The sequence below is a fragment of the Lonchura striata genome, chromosome 1, assembly GCF_050655825.1.
Source record: "Lonchura striata isolate lonStrDom1 chromosome 1, ASM5065582v1, whole genome shotgun sequence".
Taxonomy (NCBI): Eukaryota; Metazoa; Chordata; class Aves; order Passeriformes; family Estrildidae; genus Lonchura; species Lonchura striata.
This window is the reverse complement of record NC_140703.1, coordinates 16,712,190-16,736,765: the sequence shown is the minus strand read 5'-3', so window position 1 is coordinate 16,736,765 and position 24,576 is coordinate 16,712,190. Positions and strand designations below refer to the sequence as shown.

General features: G+C 36.5%; 1 protein-coding gene across 6 annotated transcripts in view; it reads left to right on the top strand.

The window, feature by feature from the left end:
• The window catches only part of EPHA6 (EPH receptor A6), a 383,007-nt gene that overhangs the window by 178,494 nt on the left and 179,937 nt on the right, over window positions 1-24,576 (top strand). For all 6 annotated transcript variants that reach the window (XM_021550126.3, XM_021550124.3, XM_021550127.3 and 3 more), the window contains 2 exons: window positions 1,608-1,763; window positions 9,824-10,159. In XM_021550126.3, coding sequence (XP_021405801.2) covers window positions 1,608-1,763; window positions 9,824-10,159 — 492 coding nt within the window. The remainder of the gene's footprint in view (window positions 1-1,607; window positions 1,764-9,823; window positions 10,160-24,576) is intronic.

The following is a 24,576-nucleotide window of genomic DNA, read 5'->3' as shown; positions in this document are numbered from 1 at the left end:
AACTGCAACACATGCTTAGCATGTGCAACTCTGGTAGCTAGCAGGATAAGAAAGAAATCTCTGTTTAAATGTGTGTGATGAAGTCTGAGGATGATTTTAAAATAATATCTCAGTATCCATGCCCAAGAGATCTGGGATAAGATTTATTTTAATGACTTGTTTCTGCTTTAAATGCCAGGAAAAAAAAGGCTTGTGAGCTTGTGCTGTGGTTAAGAACAGCAGGGACACCAGCTCCCAGTAACTGGGGAAGCTCTGAGTATCCCAAAATTCCCTGTCCAAGGCTGCCTGCTCTTCAGGTTGTTTCCCAAGCCAATCAGGAGAGCCTCAGGCTTGTGCAGGTTTGTGCTGGATGGTGTCAGCATCTCCTTTCTTCATCTCTTCCTTCAGCCCTTCCTCATCCTCCAGCCTCTGGTGCCAGCAGGGACCAGCTGATGTGGCCCTGCTTTCAGAGGACTGGGGGCACTGTAGGCAAATCAGACAAGCCATAAATATTTAGGGATGTCATCCTTGTCTCATCAAGGAGTTGTGGGATGTGGGAACTCAAAATGTCCTTCAGACATTTTTGGAGGTTCCAGGTTCAGGTCAGAAGCATTTGAGACCCTGGCACAGCTGGAAACAGCTGTGATTTTGGATTTGAGCCATGGAGTGATTTACCTACCTTGCAGGAAGAACAAGAAGTCACAAAAGTTTAGATATTAGAGTAGAAGTAGTCACAAAGTAAAGGGAAGAATTTTTGAGTCCTGTACAGGGGGGTTTTGGTTTTGTACATGGGGGTCAGAGGTTTTAAGATGGAGGAATGTAGGCCGGTCCTGTTCCTCCTCTCTCTTCTTCCTTGCCTTCATGTTCTTGGTGATGTTGGCACTCACAGATTGGTTTAGAGTAGAAAAGCACCATTTAATATAGGTAGTAGGTATTGGGGAAAAACTGTAACCATGTAACACGTAATGTACCATATAAAAGAGAGCAGCAGCCCTGGGTGGTGGGAGAGAAGAAGCAGTCGGGAGTCAGAGAGGATGTCAGGGTGTGTGTGTGCCTCTGCCTGAGCTGTGAGCAAACCACAGCAGCCTGAGAAGAAAATCTTTTAGATAACTTGCAATAAACTGCCATGAGACCGGACAACAGAGACTGCTGAGCCTTTCTTTAGAGGCACAGGTTGGAGGAGAGACTTTTCCACCACACGGAACCACCCCACAACCTAGGGTGGTCTTCGACAGTGGGGGTAAATATTTTAGGTATTGCAAGTTGTCCATTACTTCAGTAAGGAAGCCATATAAACAGCTCTGGCAGATACAGAAGTTGTACTCACCATATAAACCATAGATAATGTTTAGTGATAGTAGTGAAGTTGTTCAGAGACAATTTCAAGCAGCAGCTTAGGACTGACTAAAATTGGGTCGTTATCTTTCTTAACAATTCCACATTATATACCAATAACAGATTCTTTGGGTTTTTTTAAGTCCATATACCAAAATGAAAAATGTCAAAAATTGTATCATCAAAGCATCTATATCAGAAAGGAAAGAAGCAGCATTATTTCTGCTTGGAACAAATTTTATTTATGACCAAAATTTTCTTCTATTAATGAAACTTATCTTCTTTCTTTGCAGCTTGCAGGCCTGGATTCTATAAAGCATTTGCTGGAAATGTGAAGTGCTCCAAGTGCCCTCCACACAGTTTGACTCACATAGAAGCAACTTCTGTCTGTCAGTGTGAGAAAGGTTATTTCAGAGCTGAGAAGGACCCACCAACTATGGCATGTACCCGTAAGTCTGATCATTACCAGTGTTGGCAATTCTGTTGCCTTCTTTATTTGGTTTTGTATTAAAAAAACCCAAAAATTTAAGAGTTTGTGAAGAATTCAATTCCTGTTAATCAAGAGATTTTTTAAATCAAAAGTCAAACAGCACGCTTCTGCTTAGTGTCTGGATAACCATAAACATACCCAAGTTTCTTAGTTTGATGACTTTTGAACTTGTAATTCTGAGATGTGACAGGAAGAGGAAGTGTAATCATTATCAGATAGATAACAATGTGGTGTTTTCACTACCAGTTTTATATACTTGAAAATTTGCTGGTGCAAAAATTTTCAAAAAGCTGCAGTCATGTAAAGGAAAAAAGCTGATATAACATGCTCTTATGTCCCTTAAGATTTAAAGGAAAGTATCAGACAAATATCCTTACACAATCAAATAAAAACTTAATTCTCTAAAAAAGACAAGAAAATAATTTTTAGAAAGAAAAAAAAATATCAAATCAGAATGAGATATCATTTAAACCTCTTGCATCATCACCTTCTTTTAACAGAGAGTTATTCCCTCTTATGCAACTGTGATAATGAAAATTCATTCGATTTTTTGAGATGAATTTTAGAATACATAATTTTGTGATTTTTGACTAACCTAAATTTGCCCTTAAGATAAACCTGATGTCCATCATTCTGGGGGCAGAAATTCTTAGAAAATATTTTTATGACTTTGATCAATGGATGTAAGTAATACATAGCATAAATTTTCTTACCACTTAATAAAATATTTTGTATCGATTTGCATTCATGGTTCATTACCCACTGGGATTAATTTATTGATTGTGAAGCAATTATATCTGTTTAATCTCAAAACTGGAACAAACAGCAGTATTTGAAAAGCTGTGTGTAAAATACTATCTTTTAATAGGCTGTTAAAATCACTTCTTTAATAAAGGTGATTAAAGACTTTGCAGAACCCTCTAAGACACCCATTTTTAGGTATAACACTTTATTAATTCTTTTGGTGGAGGATTTGGTGCTTTTTGTGCCACAGTTAAAAGAATTCTAGAAAAACAGCATGTTAAATTCTTATTGACAGATTAAGTATACAAAAATTTTAAGAGATAAAGCCCTAAAGACAAAGTACTGTTGCAACAACCATCAGTACATAGCCGTGTTTTGGGATATTTTATGCAGCATCACAAAAAAATAACTGAGCTAACTGAATTGAGCTACTTCCTCTGCTCATGCTGCTTTTTCCAATGACACTGGACTGGGCAAATTTGGAATAGACCTGATAATTTAAAGCTGATTTACAAATTCATAGGCACTGAGGTCATTACCAAAACCAAGACATTGTCCATCCACTTCATGAGGGTGATGGTCACTAAAAATGGCATTTCTCAGGCCCAAGGCAAAAAACTGTGTAGTCTAACCAGAGGGTTTTCAGGGGGAAGGTAAGTCCCAGCCTCTGGATACCTCAGGGGCTTGGGGTTCAGAGAGAATGTCCCAGTCCCAGCTCACTCTGGAGCAGAACACATAGGCCTGGCTTTTTGCACAAAGTATGTGAGGGAATAAGCAGCATCCTTTCAGGTTTCCCACAGGAAAATGGTGATTACAAATAATTCCACTCAAATCAACACCACAGGCACAAGTCATTAAAATCTTACTCCCAGAGTCAAAACATCCCAGGTGTTCTTGATACTTTCATGCTTGAGAAGAGGGTTTCACTCATATATTATGCAGATGTGGCTCCATATTGTTTATAAGTCATTGATTTTTTCATCGCCGAAAGAGAGTTATTTGAAAAATTACTCAAACATGGCATTATGATTCCATAATTATCTTTCAGGGCACAATTTTAAGCCCTGATTCCCTGATATTTTAATAAAGTAGGGAGGAGCATGAGAGCCCTGTGGCATCAGAGTGCAGTTACTTCAACCCCTGTTGATTGCTTGACAAATGTGAGTGCAGAGATCTCCTTTGGGTGAAAATTGTCAGGAAAAACTAGGTGCCAGACCTCCACATTCCTGCTGAGGTTGTCAGCCAAAGTGAATGAGATGAGGCAGGGCAAAAATCAACCACAACAGGATGTCAGTGCCTCATCTCACCTCAGTTTGGGAGAAGGAAGAAATAAAGGAGACAGTGAAGCACATTCTGATTTCTTGGTTCAGTGCCACCATGCACTGTCTCCCATTCAGCCTAGGCTGCAAGGTATCCGTACTTCAGTGATTGGCACAGCAGATGTATTCATCTTACACCTACAATGATGATTATTTCACTAATTGTCAGCTCTGCTAATGACACTGAAGCTTGACAGACAGACTGTGTTCTTACCTTGCACATCAGCAGTAACGGAGAGTCTTCAGGCCAAGTTATTCCCTAAGTGATATCTTTAGCCCCACCACTTTCAAGTTAGTCTCCCAGTTATTATAATTATGTTTCTGTCATTAATACAACCTCACTGCTTTTGGTGGATATGTGCAGATGTGGCTAATTTGAAATTAATAAACAAAGATAAAGATATGAGTGGAATTTAGATTTTTCCTTCCAAACTGTAATGTTTTACTATAATAGAAGGAGTTGAAAAGTTTTAAGAAAATGAAGAACTTTGACTAAATAGACAGAAAATGGCGTGCAGAAATGAAATGCCATTTTTACATAACCATCTTTGGGAAAGATCTGCATTTTCCATATTCATTTTCAGATTTCTATCTTGACATATCAGACATGACATAAGAAATAAATTTTTCTTGGGTCCTTTGATATTCTTTATTGAAACACAGAATGAAGAGTAGATTCCCCTTACAAATGTCTTCATGTTCAAATATTTTGACTGACTTCATTGATACCCATTTTATTTGCTCCCCCATGTCCTGCAAGGTAATATGCTTAAGAAAGATATTTTTTTATCTTTTCATTCCTGTACAGGGCTAGGCAGTATGGGGTTAGGCAGTATTCCTCACTCCAGAGCCCTTCCCTCAGTACTGAGAAACTTGCATATGTAGCATTATGGAAAAAAAAAAAAACACCTTGATTTTAGACAAGCATCCACTTCTTTTAGATGAGCTTCAAATCCACTTTATTAATTATGTGAAAGTACTGTGTGCTTTTACAAAATTGTACAGCTCCCATTTTTACTTTATGTAGCTGCATTTCAAAGAGGAGAGTATTCACTTTGCAGAATACCATAATAGAAATCTAATTTCAATAAGAGGAATGAAAATGACGTTAGAATATATTGTTAATCTCCTTCTCCTAGGCTCTTTTCATTTGACTTACACTTCTTATCAATCTCTCACTGCTACTCTTCATTCTTATTTTATTCTTTGCTATATGCAAGTACTATATCAGAAATCTCTGCATGCAGTGAGCAACAAATAGCATCATATCTAATCCCCTGTCTGATTACTCTGTACATAAAGTCTAACATTTCCTACTATATAGTAATTGGATGAATTGATCCATCTTTTCAAGGTCAGGCACGCTTATATTGGTTGTCTGAGTTGTCTGAATTCCTCTCTTTTAATGTTACACTTAAACAATTTGAACCTGACAAACATATGCTCTGTTCAATAACCTCTGCCACAAAGTGTATCCTCTATTTTTAAGTCAACACTGAATTTCAGCAGCAAAACCAAGCAACAGACTTAAGTCTTTACTTCTTCTATTGTGTGTGTGTATATATATATATATATACTTTTTAGCAATTTAATATTATGCTCAGACTTGGGATATGGGTTTGCAATCGCTGGCTTCCATTCTTCCTGCCTGCCTCACAGTAAAAAGATTAAGTGAAAGGGAAAAATGTCATTCTACATCAAGTGACATTATTTATCTATGCTACATATCAAAATGCAGTTATGAACTCAAGGGGCACAGTCAGATGCTGATTCTGAGTATCCTAAGGTGATGGTTAATCTTTGCCCTTCTGCTGTAACTTCAGTAGGCAAATGACGTAAAATTCTAAGATTCCAATAGTGTATAATTGGCAGTTCTTACTTAAAAAGTAACAATTTGTTTTCCAGACAGTCTTCACTCTCATGTGTGTAAAATACTGCATTGCCCTCACCAGACTTCTGCAGTGCTGGGTTTGCTCCTCTTCCTTCCATACACAGGAAAATGCACTTTGCCTTCAGAGAGAAAGAGAACACATTAAAAGGAGATGAGGTGCAAGCACTGTATGAGGCACAAACTCAGCTCAGAGTAGACCTGCTTCACCATAAGACATCCACGCCAGTCTCCTCCACAGAAAGTGTCAAAATACTTCCTCATTGTGATTTGTAAATGAAGCAAAAGACATTACTCATGCTCTGGCTGAGTTCCATCTCAGCAGAAGAGCTGCATGTTTTTGTAATGCTTATCCATCTGAACTTCATTTTATTATTTCGCATAAAACTCAAAGTCATGAATTTTGCTGTGAGGAAAGGATCCCTTATTTTCACCAATATACTAGTTTTTCTTAAAAATCAATATAAGGAAAACCCCAAGAGCTTTGCATACAGATGTCTGCAGAAGGGTATTGCTGCCAGCTTTTTCCAATGTGCCAAATAATCTTTGTATAATTTATAAATGATAACAAAGCAATCAGGCCACATTCATAAAAGCCCAGTGACACATAATTTAGCTGAATCTGAGGATTACAATTAATTGTCTTTCTTTGTTCCAAGTTCTAAATCTTAGTAAATGATTCACTGCGTGTCATTACAGCTTAATATTTGCATGAAATCACAATTTAACTGGCATAATTTAACAGCAATTAAAAAGCTATTTAATCCTCATGCAAATTGGCATGAGGAGCCTTGGGTATGAAGTGAATTTGTGGGTTTTTCCTGCATTTGCAAGAGGACAGTCGTATACTATAATACACCTCTAACATAATTGATAGTTTTCCTTTTCACTGAAATGTGAAGGCACAAGACTATGTGTTTTTTCTTACAACTGAGAAATTAGCCACAAACCATGACTATAAGAACTTTCACTCTAGTACAAAAGAAAAAAATGTCGTTTTAAAAGAGTATTTTATGTACTGTATTGGTTCTTTTGTAGATGCCATTCCATATAGTACAAGGAAAATCTGATAGAAAATCAAAATCCACAAAGCCAGACAAAACCCTCCTATTGCCCAGGTTCATATTCATTCCTGTTTGGGCCTGACAAAATTGATGAAATGATATCAAAAATACTTGAGCTGAGATGACCTGTTGTCATACTATCTATAGTTTATGCAAGACTAAATTCAAGCCAGTTTTAGAACACTGACTCCAATCCTTCAAGCAATTACACAGCTGCTTAGTTTTACGTGCATTAATATTACCAATTATTTCAAGGGGATTACTCATCTACTTAAAGTTATGCACATATGGAAGTGCGATTACAGCTCATCCTCCATATTCCTAAAACTCCTCCATGGTTTTAACAGTGGGAATTTGTTAAGATCCAGTCATTATTTAATTCTCACAGCATGGTTTTAGAGGAAACATAATTATTCCTGTCTTCTGAATATAAAGAATAAGAACTGAAGCTGAAGTTATGTGTGCTGGTTTTAGCTTATTCCAATCTCAGGACTGTTTGCTAGAGTAGCTAGAATTGTTATCCTCATAGTTATTTTGCAGGAAGGTAGGTGATCTATTAACCTTAAACTCTGGACAGATAAATGTATTAATAAATGCTCATCCATTCTAAAGATTTTAAACTTTCTTATTCATTAAAAAAAAAATGCAAAGCGGTGTAACATTTCCATCTATTTTAAATATCAAAAGCTTGAAAACCAGCAGGTAACTCATCATTTATTTCAGGGCAAAGTTAATTACTTTCTTATAAAAAGTTAGAAGTAAATACCAGAAATGAAAAAGTGGCTGAATTACAGTCCACAGAAAAGCTTTATGTTTATTATTCACATTAGCATTCTCACACAATACCAGCTTTTTTATTTACAATCATTCCAGGTTTTATACTCATGCTTATGCCACATAAATAAATAAAAGGCATCACTTAAAAATTATGAATGTTACACTTTATGTAAAAATTAGCTGGTGTGATTTGCAAACTGGTGTCATTTTCTTGTAGCCTTTCAGTCTGCTTGTGAAAACTTTGAACTAAAGAAAAGCTCACTCAAAATTTTGCCAGTGTCTCAATCAAAACTTTATGCCTAAGTCCTATTGGCAGTTTTATAAATCACCAAAAGCTGCAAAGCAAGCTGAAAGTTTTCCAAGTTCAACTAACCATTGGTGAAGCACTGTGATTTTATTGAGAGCTGGGAATATAATGCTTATTCAACTCATTCAGCCCAAAAACCCCAGAGGTCAGCAGTTGGGTTTACCATAGTCATCTCACATATATCAACGCTGGGAGTATAAGGCTTCACGTTTTTCCAAGTCCATGTTTCTCAGAATAATTTTTATTTTGGGATTATTTCCAAATTGGTTTTGAAAATCATACATCTGTAAGTGCTTGCTTGCAACATGTTAAGTGGAAGAAGAGTAATACAATAAGAAATTGAGATGATTCAGATATCCTTTAACAATCCTTTCCTTTCACCCCTTCATTAATTCCTAGCTAAACAATAATTAGGTGGTGAAGTTCTTCTGTTAGACTGTGGACTCTGATATGGAATCATAGAATTATAGGATCATTAAGGATGGAAAACCTCCAAGATCACCAAGTCCAACCTTAGACCAATGAGCACCTTGTAAACCAGACCACAGCACTAAGTGCCACATATCGTGGTTTCTTGAACACCTCCAGGGAATTTGGTTTCACTGCCGCTGAGAGCAGTAAATTCTAATGCTTAGCCAGCCTTTCTGTGAATAAATTCTTCTTGATGTCCAGCCTGAACCTCCTCCTGGCACAGTTTGAGGCCATTTCCTTTTTTCTGTCACTTGTTGCCCAAGAGAAGAGACCAGCCCCAACCTGTCTGTGCCCTCCTGTCATTGGAGAGCAATAAGGTCTTCCCTGAGCCTCCTTTTCTCCAGGCTGAACACCCCCAGCTTCCTCAGCTGCTCCTCATCAGTCTTGGCTCCAGACTCTTCTCCAGCTCCACTGCCCTTCTCTGGACATTCTCCAGCCTCTCAATGACTTTCTTTAAGTGCGTGGTCCAGAACTGGACATAGGACTCAAGGTGCCTCACCAGTGCTCAGTACAGGGGGAAATCACTAGATCACTCTATTTAGATATATATATATATATATATGTATATAAAGCCTCAGATTAATTCCATGTGATCCTACACAGTAAGTCAGCAAGCAGCTGAAAACTTGTTGGACAGTCTATGACTGTTGTGTGATGAGTGGGAAATTGGAAGTGGGTCGCTTGTGGTTCTCTGGCTGTGCACTGACAGCTCTAACACCTGCTTGGTGTCTTTGCATTCCTCCTCATAGCCTTAAAGTACTTTTTCTGCTGCTTTTTGATCATCCTTTTAGACCTTTAAGTTGAAAAGTTGATGTGTTCACTGTTAGTTATCCTGATGCTGATGAGGTGCCAGGTGGGAAAGAAAGAAAACTTGTAAACTGTTTCTTATGCCTAATAGTCTTGGCCTGTTGCCACCTAACTCTGTTAATGAACAGCAGCAAAGAAATCCCTGGGGATAAGCAGTGAAGGATAGAAAAAAATATCTGGCAGTGCAAAACTAATACAAACAATTTTACCTCTTGTCTTTATTCCAAAGCTGTTATTTGTTTATTACTCAATTTGTCTCTTACAAATCATTAAAGATTTTAAGTTTCAGAAAAGCCTGCATTACTAGACATAAAATAAGGATATAAATTTTGTGGTTAGATCTCTGCCTCAGTATCCCACAGCATCAAGAGCCATTTATTCAAAATTTGTGTTATCTTATCTAGGTTTGACGTTCCCAAATCTTTTTTGTGTTGCCTTAAAATTCTTTCTGAATTAATTTTAAGTTATTTTGATTATTCATCTTTTTATGATGTCACCGATTTTTTGTTCTTTTTTTTCAAGGATTGTATTTAGACAACTTTTTGAATCTGTCATTGAAATGTAGCTCTTATTTGCAAACAATTACCTCAAGGCTTTTTTTTTTTTCCAAAGCTTACCAGGCTCTTCCCTCCATCTCTGCAGGGCCACCTTCTGCTCCGAGGAATGTGGTTTTTAACATCAACGAGACAGCTCTGATGCTGGAGTGGAGCCCCCCGAGCGACACGGGCGGGAGGAAGGACCTCACCTACAGCGTGGTGTGTAAGAAGTGCGGCTCGGACGCCAGCCAGTGCGAGATCTGTGGCGGCGGCATCCGCTTCATCCCCCGGCACACGGGGCTCACCAACTCCTCCGTGACCGTGCTCGACTTCGTGTCGCACGTCAACTACACCTTCGAGATCGAGGCCACCAACGGCGTCTCGGAGCTCAGCTTCTCCCCCAAGCAGTTCACAGCCATCACGGTCACCACGGACCAAGACGGTAAGTGCCAGTCTATCGCCGTGCCCCTGCCACCCAGCACTCGCCGCGGGGATCCCGTGTTTCTTGGAAGCCTGGGTCAGTGGTTGGGGGTTTTGCAGACAGCTGAAAGTTTTAAGTGCCTTCCATGAGGGCTTTCAGCTTTTGCTGATGAGGGAATGCATCATCATTAAATGCTTTTGGCAGGTGGCCCTTGACACCGTTACACAGGGCCCAAACCCATACCTTTCTGTTTAAAATTAAGTGCAGGTTTTAGCCATTAGAGACCACCTGTGTCAGTAGCTCATCAGGGCTAGAGTCTGTCTGGTGCTTTTGCAACTGCAGTTTTGCAAGAGTAAAACACCACAGGTTATCCATTACAATTCCACAATTGGGAGGCAGAGGGAAAATGAACTCACTTTCTTTGGTATCGGTGTTTCATAGCGCTAATACAACCTGCCTCGCTGTAATATTCTTCTGCATCTGTACGAACCATTTCCTCAGGCGAGCTATCCTAATATATTCTTTTTTATTCCTTTAATTGTAGATTTTGCATTATTGTTTTGAGCTTTTTCTTGCCCCCATTTCAGTTTGAATTCATGTCCAAGGTGAATCTTTGTGAGGAACATGGGGAACTAAAAGAGCTCTCTATTTTTTGTTTATTTCTGCAACTTTTTCTTCTTTAGAAATCCTGTGCCAGGAAACAGCATCATAGATTAGCAACAATGCAATCCATATAGCACTACTCTCTTCTGGCTTATGTAACTGTGGACAAGAAGGTTATTTCAGAATTATCCCTTGCTGACATTTGTTCCAGAAATGTTTTTCACCTGCTGTGCAGTGACATTGCAACTGCAGCTGAAGTGTTTAATGTAGAACAGGAACTGAGCTGGCAGAACTGCTGTTTGCAGTAGAACACATTTGATGATATGTTTCTGCAAAGTAAAAGTGCTAATGTTCAGGAGCATCCTGTTATGTTCCACTTGTAGGGAAGGCCCTGGGTTCTTTCACTGATCAGCCTAGCAAAAATCTGCTTACCTGTGTATCTGGGACGAGTAGTTTTGTCAATGAGTAATGATTCGCTTGGCTTTGGGCATGCAAAAAATGAACAGCTTGCTGTGATGATGATGATAATAATGACAGTGATGATAATACTAATAATATTCATGAAAATTGATTTGAAATGGCACAAAACCCACTTGCTCACTGTCCATGATGGTAACAGAAGAGCTAATGATGTAAGATGCCTAATGATATATAGGCCTTGCACTGAGACTTGCCTGAAGCACTGAGGCACTGTATCATGTTGGAAACCTGCATCTCCCCTTTCCATTCTCACTAACGGGAGAAAGCGAGGTGCCAGAAACTTCCCATGTGGAAACTTCCTTTTGGGTGTTTTGCTCCATGGTATTAAATGCAGTCACAAAGCTCAACAATGTGGAGGTCACCTGAAGTACATTCATTTTTAAAGTGGAAAATAGCTGTGTGAACACAGCTTGTGATGTGTATTTAAGTGGTAGACTTTTTTAAAAAAATGTCTTTTGCTGTTGTCTGTCCCTGTTTTAAGGATATAGATTTTTCTCTATGGTTTACTCAAAACAGGCAAAAGACCAATGCTTTGATAGTTTTTGACACACTGACAGTAAACTCTAGACTGTTTGCATTCCGTTTTATAAGTCTTGCATTACTAAAAATGCTATTGGAAAGGCTTCAGAGGATTTAAGACCAGATTTTCAGAATATCTGTCAGTTTATCTGGATATAAAAAGACAGCTTTGCGTGAGAAAGTGCTGTAATAAATGAAATGGAGTCGTATATAAAATGTAGTTATAAAGAAAAAACCATCTCTGTAGGCTTACAGACTGTGTAGTTGTATAAAACTATAAGCATGGTGATTATATAGTAAAAAGGACAAGAAAAAATGCAAATGATATATGAAATGTGGAAGAAAATTCAGAGTTTTTGTTAATAGAAAGTATGGAAAGAAAAATGGACATCTTCTTGAGTTACTTTTAGTCATAAATATGAAGGGATATAGAAAAAGCTAGGGTATCCAACCTCAGAAAAGTAAGCTGTAGAACTAAAGCTTTGGAATATTGCAGAGATTTTGTTATAAACTCACTGTTGGCAGTCTTTCCTTATAAATTCTTATGAAATGGGTAGTAGCTACTGCATGATGCTGCAGGTTTGTGCACATATTCATAGAAAACAAAGATCCAAAATTAAACATGTGACATGATAACAAAAATATATTCATTTTTACAAGGACTGCTTTTCCAGAAGTCCAAAAATATTATTTTAACTCCATTTTTTTTGCATTTGAAATTTGTGTTTTGGTATGCACATTGCACGAAGTACATGACCTCTTTATAAATACATTAATTGTTTTATTCAGTTGTCATATCTTTGTTAATAATACACACCAAAATCTTCTGCGTTGTAAGTCCAAACCATTCTGTTAGCCACAATCATTTAGAGTAGGTTTTTGTTTTTCTTTTATTTTATTTGAGCATATTGGATTTACTTCCCTCTAGTGGCCTTTTCTTTTGACTGGTTTGTATGAAATTAACAGATTCGTCATTAAACATGCAAAATTATTAGCTTGTTCTTCAGGCAGTTTTCTTTTCTCTCTTTTTGGAGAACAATATTGCTGAATAAAGTAATTTAGTGAAGAGTTCTGTGGGCATCCACAGAAACTGAAGAATCCTATTCTGCCACATTAGTGAAGAGAGCAGTCTGAGAGCATCAAAGAGGAGGAATATTTGCTGACAGGAGAAGTGAACTAATTCAAAAGTGATTAAAGCTGATTTTCATGCACAGAGCCCTACCACAACTAATATTAAAATCTTAACTGCTTCCTCATGCAGTCACAAGTATCAACAAGATTAAGTGCAGTACTCAGCTTTAACAGTGACAAGAAGCAGACTGAAGGAAAGTAACACTTAAAAAAGGCTTTGCAAACTGCATCCCTCAAACCTCTGTGTAATTTGATGTCTAAAGCATTACCAGGCCCAATCAAATACTAAAAAAAAATTACTAACATTAATATGAGTAAGTCTTGTAAAATTTGCTTGGTAATATTGATTACCTTTTCCTTTCATTTTATACAAGGGCTCGTAAGTTTGACATCCATAGGTTTGGTTTTTAACCCTTGGCTTTACTAGGAAACAAAATTTCTGTGGTCACGTTGCCTGTCAGGCACCACAAAGAAATATGAACCCATTCGCCAACATGAGTTTGGTAACAGCAAAAAAGCTCCAACCGAATTGTGAAGAATGACCCTTCAGTCACCAAGCCCCTGGTTAGGTCTGCAAGTTGAAAAGGAAAGTTCAGCTATGTGAGGGTTGCTTTCTGTATTAGACACCAGCTGACTGACCACTCAGTCTGCCTGTTGACTGGCTAGCCCAGAAAATTTCTCTATTTATGGTCCTGAGCAGTCACAGCATGTGTGCCATGTCTGTCCAGCCAGTGTGGCAAACAAGGATAGGGCAGGGTGGGTTAGGAAGTACAAATGTTGCAGATGGAGAGATGAAGAAAATGATCTGTATGCTATCCTTGAGTGGCTTTGTTTCAAAGTGTTTTGTGATACCAGAATAAATCCCCACTTTAAACTCAGATAAATGGACAGATAAACAGGATTCTGCTCAGAAAAGCACTTAAGCAAGGTTCGTGCTCAAGAAGGAGCATTAGTACATGTTAAAGCACTTTCCCAAATCACTGCTAAAGTGATTTGTAAACAACTGAAAGATAAAACATGTTTTCACAAAAAGCCTCATCAAAAAATGTTTAACAATGCTATTGTTCGGAAAAGTGTCTGGATGCCTTTTCTTTATGAGAGGAAGTTTTATACAGCAGTAAATATGCTGAGTACAAAGTAATTGTGCTCAATCAATTTTATATCATTGTGTGAAGAAGCAGAGAATTATATGCTGAATTGTGATTTATGTTTCCCTTATGACTAATGGAAGGAAGAGACATTTCAATATACAACTTTCTTAGCATGCCATAGTGTCTGCATTGCCTAAAGAAAACTCAGAAGTACTTGAGGTTTTTCATGCATAATTAAAGTAGTAAATAATGAATAATTAAGCAAAACAGAACTTGGACCGGTAGTTCCTATTTCCAAATAACAGTCCATGTATGGTTTCACTCACTGTGCATTCATACATTCTATTCCTTTAGAGGGGGTTTAACTTTTTTAACTTTACAAGGAGTGGCAGTATCAGACATATCCCAAGTGGTGGAAAGTTTACACTGGAGAAATTTCCTTTCTGACAATGCATCCTGCAGAGTCTTCTTGCTCCATTCTGCAGTTTGTGGGTGACTCTGGTCTCTGACATCAGACCTGCTACCAGCTGGTAGAATCTGAGGCACAAGAGTCTTCACTCTTGTGAAGGCACACACCCTACTACTGTATTAAACACTTGCCTCATTTTCTGTGTCTGTCTAGTTTTGACAGCTGAGAGTTTCAGTCTGACCCCAAAAGTGCAAATCTATCAGGGTTCTATTGTATAATACATCTTACTTTATGTGAGCCATTGGCAGATACATCTGAGGTGATGTTTCCTAATCTGATGGTAAAATCTTGCCAGTGTTTGGAAGTGTTTAATCTAATTCCTTTTTCTAACTAAGTTAAGGTCTATTTCTAGTACAGGTGGCTCCTCAGACATGTTTATAATTCAGTGGAGACAGTCTGTAGAAAGAGGAACCTCTTATCACTCATTGCTGTGGGAATTGATAACTACCTGGAAGCATTTCAGTGTCTCTTCCAGGAATAAACACAACTGTATCACCATGAATTAAAGGCATGAAGTATTGTAAGCACTGTGGAGGTGGTGTAAGTGGTTAAGAGCCTCATCTGGCTGACATGCTGTGTCTCAGAAACACTACCAGGACAGTTTATCAGTTTATCAAGATTAATCCTTGTGGCTGGTGACTGTAGAGGTTCAGGATCCTCAGGATCCTCACTGCAGTGGCAGGGGAATTCCCTGTTCATCCATCCTAAATTGATTCCCACACTAGCATCCAACATTCACCCTAATAAAAAATCAACTTTCCTTTTTTAACCCTGAGTCTCAAATCTCTACAGACAAGATTGTCATTTGTGACTTGAAAGTCAAGAAGGCCTCTCTTTTCATAATGACAAAATGAAGCCTCTTTGCACTATCTTCCAAACTGTTTATGTTAATAACTTATAAATCTAAAGGAACAGCTATTTTTAATGGCTGATTATTGAAATAGCAGATCCAATAAAAGCCAGTTATGAAACAGTGACAAAACCCTCCATCAGACATTGCTAGAGCTTAAGCCCACATGAAGGAAAGAACATGACATTTTCATAGATAACAATAAAAAAGAACTTTTTGGCATTTGTTTACTGGACATCTACAGCTTCATTGAGAGTTCCACCCAACACTGCACTGTTGTTAGCATTGCTGATACTACTTTTGTAAAAAATTTGAAGAGAAATATCAACTTCTTGGTCTGCAAATGTCTATACTTAATGTAATGTGAAGACAGTAAAAATTACAATTTTTAAAAAGGCTGAAGATGCATGATAATACATTTAAACAATATATTTTTAAATTAATTTAGCATTATGCAATCAATATTCAGTGTGTTTAATGATATGAGTATGCATATTTATAGCAGTGAATATATAAATTAAGCATTTTCCATTGGAAATAAAACCACAAGAAAGAAATTCTGCATCTCAGTTCTCAGACTTGTACAGGTCTGCCAGAATTAAGAGTTTAGAGCCAAGGTGTTTGTGCAACATAGTTATTAATCACAGATTTTCATCTGGTGGTCATCTCTGTACAGCTACATTACTTGTAGCTGATGTTTCTTTGCACATATGCCTGATTACTATACAGTATTCATAGGAGAAAAGTGCTTTTGAAACAATCTTGATTTTTTTTTTAATGGATTTTTTAATGCTTATACATTTTTTAACAGATATGTTCTTTTTCTGCTGGAAAATCTGGATGCCCAGTCATTTTTTTTAAGGCAGCAAAAGTCAACCTGGTTGCATTTACTTTCATCTCTCATACACCAGAATTAGCCATAAGTGAGTCAGTCAATGCATATATTTTAAGATACATTCCTCTCACTTGCACAATATGAGGAGAACAAAATTAAATTCTAGTTTGAATGAGAAGGGGAAACGTTAATCAATGCTGTATTTTTTCTCACAATTTACTTACCAGTGTGGTCTTTCAGCTTCTGTAATCTTTTATTTTATTGCAGAGTGCACCATTATTTGTAACCATTAGCAATTTGTCCATGACATGCATTTTCAGCAGATCTCTGATTTAAGTGGTAGTCACCAAGATGCAACACCCAAGGGCTGCAACAATTTTTTTATTCAATAATAATAGTTTATTTCAATTTTTGAAAGGGGCATTTGTGGAGAAATATGTAAAATAGTACAAAGAAACTGGCAGGCACACAGCACTGAGATAAGCAATATGCCTTGATTTTGTTTGTTCCTGTTGTAGTCAGTAGCTGTGAAGGGCATTCAGCCCATGATTAAAACCCCTAAGAATGAAATGTGCATTTATTGATTTTGGTGATTTTAACTAGAATGTCAAATAAGCTCATTGGTGCTATCTCCACACTCGCCTAAGAACCATGTTAAGATAATTAAGCACATTTCAGTTATCTGGAACCTCTCACAATGAATGATACACAGTGGAAAGGATCACCATTGAGTATTCCAGTCAAGGTAGGGAACAAGGTATTTCAGATATGAACTGAAATAGTGAATCAGAAACTTCTGCAACAAATGTTAATTGACCAACTCAGGAAAACCTTCATAGTCACATCAAGAACCTTCTGTTTTCAAAGTTTACTGAAACACTTTTGAAAGATATTTCATTAAAAAACAAAACCAGCCAACCAAACTAGAAAAAACAAGAGCAACACAAAACCAAAGGAAACTCTGGTGTTTATAGTGCATGATAAGTGAAATTATGATTTCTGTTGCATTCTTGGTAAAAGTAGTGATTTTGGTTAAGTGTAGTAAAGGAAGATATTCATCATGAATGGACAATCTTAAAAAATTCATGTTTATACATCTCATGATTTTGACACAAATCTTTAGGGAGTGTGTCCAAAATGAAAGATACAGGAAATTACAAACCAATTCTGATAATGTTCAGGGTCTTTAAAGCAATAGTGTTTCAACAGTTTGCCTGATTAATTTGCTTCCTAAAAGTAGTTTCTTCATTATGCTCAACAACTCTTGACTCTTCCCTATGCATTTGCCTTAGGCTCACATTTTGGAAATAGTTTTAATTTATACACAATAATGGCATTAAATGGTGCACTTTGGAATGACAGCAGACTCAAATTTACATAGTTTCCTAAGCTTTAGAAGTTTATTTTACAGCTCTGTTAGCTTCAAGATACTTCTAATAAAGTGGCTTTACCTTTTTCTGCCCTGACTAGCAATGAGAAACATCTGTTTGCTGTCTTCATATCTGTGTTGCATATTTAAATGTTTTCCTACTGTGGTAAAATTTATGCTGTGCTCCTATGAATGAATAACAAAGATTGCTCCTCTGGAAAGTTTATAGTAGCCAGGGTATGAAAACCTAATATTTAATTTAGAAGTGCATGTTGTATTTAAAAACACCCTTTCTTGTATTTTAAAAACACATATTTGAAGTGAGACTTCATATTTGAGTGTGAATCCTCATCTGTCAGAGATGAGACAAGAAGTGTCAGGATTGGGGGGATGCATTCTTGGACAGTGACAAAAAAGGGAAAAAGCCACTCTCATAATCTGCTAAATCTTATTTCCATCCAGCATGCAATGTCTGGTTTCCAGTGAGAACTGATTTTTGCATAATAAATATGCATAATATTTTTTGCTTCTCTTATTTTAAGGCTTCCCTTAAAACCTTCAATTAAGCAGAAATAATATCAGATATTCAAGACATGGCTAAAGGTTCCAAAGTGGACTTTTTCAATAAAACCATTTAAAATCCTTTTCATACTTCTTGACCTGGAGCAAGTGCAACTAATTCTGTGAAGGACTAGCTTTTCAGAGTATTTTGGTTTTTGTTGTTTTCACTTGCTAAAGAGACATACATTGCATCAGATACAAGCGTTTTATTTTGCTATCTACGTGTAGAGTCAGGATAGCCACAAGGAGAAGGAAGATGACACACAAAATCACTTCTATGGCAAATCTGAGTGAAAGAGTGAGCCATAGTAATGAAATAATTTATAGTATGAAAAATAAACTAAAACATTTTAATAATTTTTAAAAGTAGGTTTATTCAGCTAATTGGACTTACTTCATCACCATATTTCTTTCTTGAAATTACAATGTCATCTTTTATATTAAACCCCCAGTATTTTAAAACTGAAGTTTTAAAGCAAATATTTACAAGCAGTCTCTAATTGCAAAATTAGATTTAATGTCCCAAAGCTGTTTCACTGCCAGTCAGCTACAGATGTCCCACTGGATAAAAATGAAAGGTAGTCCTCGCTCTGCTCCTGTTCCCTGAACACTCCTCTGCTCTTGCTTAGCTCTTTTGCTTCATCTTCAGTACTTGGATAATTAGTCACAACTTTCCTGCTGAAATTAATGACAAACCTTATAAATTGCTTCAATGCTAATTAAATCTCATTCTTTGAATGAATTTACATTTGCCAGAATCATCTTTGTGCTTATGTTGTCTGAATTTAAAGTTGTATTTTTAAACTTTTATTTTCCATATTTTTTAAATAATGCATGCAACAGCTTTTAAATCATGAGCTTGATCTATAATTGTATTGAAGTGTTTAGAGATTAATGAACATTTTCCAAGTGATTTATAAATTCTAATTTCTTACACATGGCAAACAGCTGTTGTATGTTCCTGTAAACCACTGACAAGTTGTTCAGCTAGTTTCCAATACTGACTTTTACAGTTTAGACATTAATTACCATTATAGTATATTAGCTCAAATTTTTCTGTAAAAAAAATTTGTCTGATTCCAGTAACTGGTTCATATATACATGGTATTAATCTCCAAGCTCCATTATTCAAAATTAGACTGTTCTAAATTTTTCTAACAATTCTTTCTTTTATCCTGTAATTTAAGATCAATGAAGGCTAAAAAAAATGTACACGGTAGGGTAGGGGAGTATTTGGATTCAGGAAATTCAGTTCAAGGATGATGGGCTGCAGTCTGTCAACAAGAGAGAAAATATGAGTTTGCCTTTTCCCTCAATTAATATCTTCTTCTGTCAAGCTAAAAATATTACTAACTAGACATGAGATAAAATTTTGATATTGCATTCACAAAATACAATTTATTCTAAAAGGGAAAAATATTTTAACTGTTGTTTCAGCATCTTTTTATGTAAATTTACAGAAAGTATTGATTTCAATTTATAAATAATGCAACTCTGACTAAGGAAATCTTCAGATAAAGTAAATAGAGGAAATAACATTTTTCTAATGTGCTATTGAATAGCATTTAACTTTAAATATGCTTGCTTGAAATTGGAGGTAAATTTTTTTGGTCAAAGAAGCAAGTTGAAAGCATGGAAGATGAAAATCTGTACCTTTTCAGAGAAAAAATGTGGCTGCAGAGCTGTATTAACTTACTTCCCTGATGTGTATTATTTTGGTGCTGGGAAATTATCTCAAGCAGAAGAGCAGAGTTTAATCTGAATTCATCTCCTTGACCTTTTTCTGAAACAATCAGGTTCAGTGGTGCCAGTGTCAGTGGTAACCTTTGCTGCATGAAACAGCACACTGTAACACTGAAAATTAATTCATCTCAGCTGAGCAAAAAAAATCTTTGTGAGATTCATGAAGGTAAATTTCACTGAGAATAGCTTCTCTTGGTGCAACCCTTAGAGCTGATGTAAAAGGAAGTTGTGTTCCAACCCCTCCAGCCCTGCCCCAAACACACCAAGGCATCACCATGGCACCACATTCCAAAGTGTGCCTCAGTGCAGATCTCTGCAGGGTTAGGGATGTGCTGCAGGAGATTTTATCTATTGATCTCTTTAGCAACTTATATCACATTTGCTTCATTATCATCTCCTTTTATAATTCTTCCTTTCCTGTTAACCACAGCTCTGTAACACAGCTGGTTCATAAAGATGGCCTAACATTTCTAGCTAAGCATCAGGGATGTTACAGCCACAGTTCTGGGTGGTGAAAAATTCGAAATGAAAAATCCATGCACATATTGGTCTTCCATATTCATATCTATAGTAGAATTCTGGATAGACTTCCTAGATAATCTTTACATTCTCATAGACATCATAAAGCTAAGCTCCTTTAAGCAGCACTGTGAATAAAATTTGTTTACCTTTCAAGATGATGGTTTTATTGTCAGACATTAAAAATGTGGCTTTCTAAAGCAGTTTAGGGAGGATAATGCTGACATCTTTAAACAACTGGAGTGGGTGGAATATATGTCAGTTTTTATGAACACATCACTATTAGTCTCAGCTGATGGAAGATTAAAATTAATTAAAATATCAATATTATTTTTTCTATAATTAAAGATATTTGAAGGACAAAAAAAGGCATAATACTATATATAGTTTTGTTTATGCATGCGTCTATATATATATTATAAAAAGAAGTCTCTCAATATATGTATAAATAGTGTGAAATAATAGTTTGTCACTTATCTGTTAGTCTAAAACTAAATACAGGTTGATATGTTAGCATCTTTCTATTTACAATAAGAATATTTAATTTTGTGGAAATAATTTGTAGTATTTCCATATTTTCCATGGAACTTTTTCAGATTATATGTTCTTTCTTCTTTGATATTTCTGCTTATCTATTGGGGTTTTTAGATACCCTTGCAATAATTACAGATAGAAAGAATGAGTAAGGGTAAATATTATTATAGCATACTCTATGGACTTTAAAGTATGAAAATATTCCATTATTCTGAGTTACAGCAATATTTGATAATCCTTGTAAAAACTGCAATATTTGAACAGAAAACAAGAATGGCACAATGAAATTCTCCAGATTTCAATAAAAGAAATTTTACTTCTGGTGACTTTCATAGCCATTTTATGCAAAACAAAATATATATGTTGAATCCTTTAATGGGTACTGATTTTTACCTGGTTTTATTTCTTGAAGCTTATTTCCTGTGTGGGACATTTCATTACAAAGTGCAGCAGGTTCCCTTTGGCTGCTTTACTGGATGATAAATTGGGAAGGGAACCAACTCAGAGTAGTAGAGTGGGATTAAATTTAAGGATTTACATGGAGACTAATGAGGGAGAAAATGGCCCTCAAATCATCTTTGGCTGTTTCACAGCCAAAATATTTGGTGTTTGGTGATCTCAAAACAAGAAATTGTGATTTACCAAAAGATTAGGAATTATATAGGAAATCGTAGCATGTCTTTCTCCATGAAAAATTATGGTCAAGGAAAGGCTATTTAGAAAACAAACCAAAACAAAGCATTCCATCCAAATATCCACATTAAGTATATTTTATCATTTTTCAATTACTTCCCAGATTACATAGAAAAAGATTGTTTATTATTGTGTAGTATAGAGTTGTATGGAATAATATGTGGACTTCTGTTTCTCTCCTTCACTCTCTATTTTTCTGACCTTGGTGAGTGAGTGTTTTTATGACACCACTATAGACAGAAATGTGGATGTCTCTGTTCAGTCTTTATTTTAGTACTTATTTTCACAAGTAATATAGATAAAAAAATATGTACTTGTGGCAGCAGCTCTCTGGCGGCATGTACCTATCTATTTAACCTTTTAAGGTGATATAAAATAATTCTAAATCAAATTAACTTCTAATTGTGAGACATTGGACCAAATAATCCAGATTATTCACCTTCTAAGTGGTTCAAAAATCTGACATTTATTTTCACAGTAAATTCATACGAAGTATGTTCTCCCTTTTACTAATTCCTCTCATGTTTTTGCTACTACCTTCCAGCAGTGAAATAGTGCATCAAATGTCTAAAAAGAGAACAGTAGCAATAATCAGACAGGTCAGGGGTCGACATTTGGTTATTAGTTCATGGTTCTTTAGGTTGGTGCACTCACCTTCATTTGCATCACAATATTTCCTGAGAATACAGCATCAATAGTCGGCATGAGTCCATCAAGTGGTGGCTTAGTGCTGCAATAAAAAGTTCTTCTCAGTTTAAAGTGGGAAAGGAACTGTTTGAAACATTAAATTCCTTCTGTCAGGCAGATGGGGATTTAACTGGAGCACTCTCAGTTATAAAACAAGTTTTCATTGATCTGAGTGGTTGAATTCCTAACTGTAGCTTATTTTCCCTTTGATTTTGAAATCCATAAATGCCAGTCATAGCTTTAACGATGAAAATCACTGGCATGGGAGTTTAAATTAAAAGTGATAAATTGAGACTGCTGGCGACCACTGCCTCAGCCAAACACAAATGTCATGGCTCTGCCTCTAAATATTGCTATATGCTTCATTTTAAATTGTTACAAATTAGGCAGGGAGTTAATTGCTAGCTTGGAGTAAAAGTGATACTGATTGGAAAAGCCATCATAAACCAAATTTTTTTCTTTGCAGCAATGCCATATGACTTATCAAAAATGAAGAAATACTAATAAAAATTAGTCTTACTGTAAAAATAGGCATTTGTTATGGGAATAAGTGTGGCAATAGCTGTGTGTATAGGAAGGTGACTTCCCTTCAGAATGCGTTTGCCAGCTTAAAAATGGAAGAGAAGACTGAAAGGTGCAGGAGACGTTGTTCTCCCTCAGCCCTAGGTTGTTGGGGGTTAGGGACACATATCTATCACTGCTGACTTGGTATTAGAGTTGCTATCAACTCTTTTTAGTGGCAGCAAGTGCCAGGATGAACAATTACTCATTAAGAGAGTGTGACCTTAAAAAAGCAAGGAAAGCTGTAAATCTTAAGTAGTCTCTGATTTATTTTACTCTCTGTCCAGAAAATGTACAGCTGTAAAAGCAGACACAACAGCGTTCAGGGATTCAACAGACAACAGTTTGCTTTTTCTGAAGTTCCAGATTTAGTGCTAGTTTCAGTATCAATGGGACTATTTCACAACTAATCAGTTGTTTGTTCTTTCTAGCAATGCATTACTTCCTTATTAGCAGCATGAAAAGGCCCTTGCTAGTACATAAAGTGGTGAAATTTTTATCTGTTTGCCTCAGGTGAAAGTGTAAAAAAAAAACCCAAACCAACTACAAATGCTGCATCAATGCAAGAAAGTCTGCCTCCTAAACCAAGGACATAAGTATTTGAAGATAAACATTTATCATGAGTAAAGACAGAGCTCCCAGTACAAGTCTGAAAGTATAAACAACAATATTAAACTGAGCTCTTTGTTTTCCTCATTACTGAGCAACTTGCTTGGTACTCATCTCTTCACCCTTCCAACTCCTTTCTGCTCTCCTCCTTGATTTGTTTTGCAACTGCAAAGTTGGTGGTGCCATTTGTGGGTGTTGTTCTGCCTTGGAGTGACTTGTAGTGTACATATCCATCCACCCATATTTTACCAGTTGTCCTGGGAATTTCATTACTTGTTGCTTGTTCTTAGAAGGCACAGCCTGAAAAGTTCTTTAACCCATGAATGAATGCACAGCAGACTTTCTGTGTTGTCTGTGGTTTTGAGTCTTGTACCAGTTGGCTGATCATAAAGTAAGAAAATTGCTGTATGCTCTCAAAAAATGCAAGCTGTCTTTATTTTGGAGAGTTTTTTTAATCAAATTTTGTGCTATGTGGTTCTGCTTATACAGTTAAGAGTTTTCCAATATTCCTACCAAGCATGTTTTCAAAACTTGAAGATTTCACCATAAATATTTATTTTTCAAGTTACAGTTTTGTTGTAGATCATCAGAGCAGGAGTTAAAATTTAGTGAAATGTTAAAATAATTGTGGTAGGCTGGTATCATGGCAAGAGAAAAGATCTTAGTACTTTGGAAACCTTTTCATTCACAGCTAAAACTTCCCTTGCAGCCGAAATGTTGTGAGATACTAGATAAAGACAGACCAACTGATGCAGAAGAACTGAAAATTTTTAAAAATTAAAAAAACAATGTCCTTTTATATGGATTGCATAGAAAGTGAGAACTTCTGATGGGATTTTGGAGATGTAGCTTTCTGCTCTGTTAAAACTCTGATGTTTTGTAATACCTGCCTGCTACTTGAACACCAATGTTAGGACTGGAAAAGGGGAGATTCAGACCTTGAAATTCAGAGTTTAGAATCCTTGTGCAGCTCACTTAAGCTCACAGAGCTGGGCATGAGCTCACTAGAGAAACATGAAACTTTATTTGAGAAGGCATTATCTGAAATAGTCCTGCATTTGCTGCATTCAAAATCACCTTTTGAAATATATCTTTTATAGAATTATTTAAATTGTATAACTACACTTAGATACAATCTGCTAATATCTCATTAGAGAGTGTGAAAAGGGCAGTTTGTAGTCAGT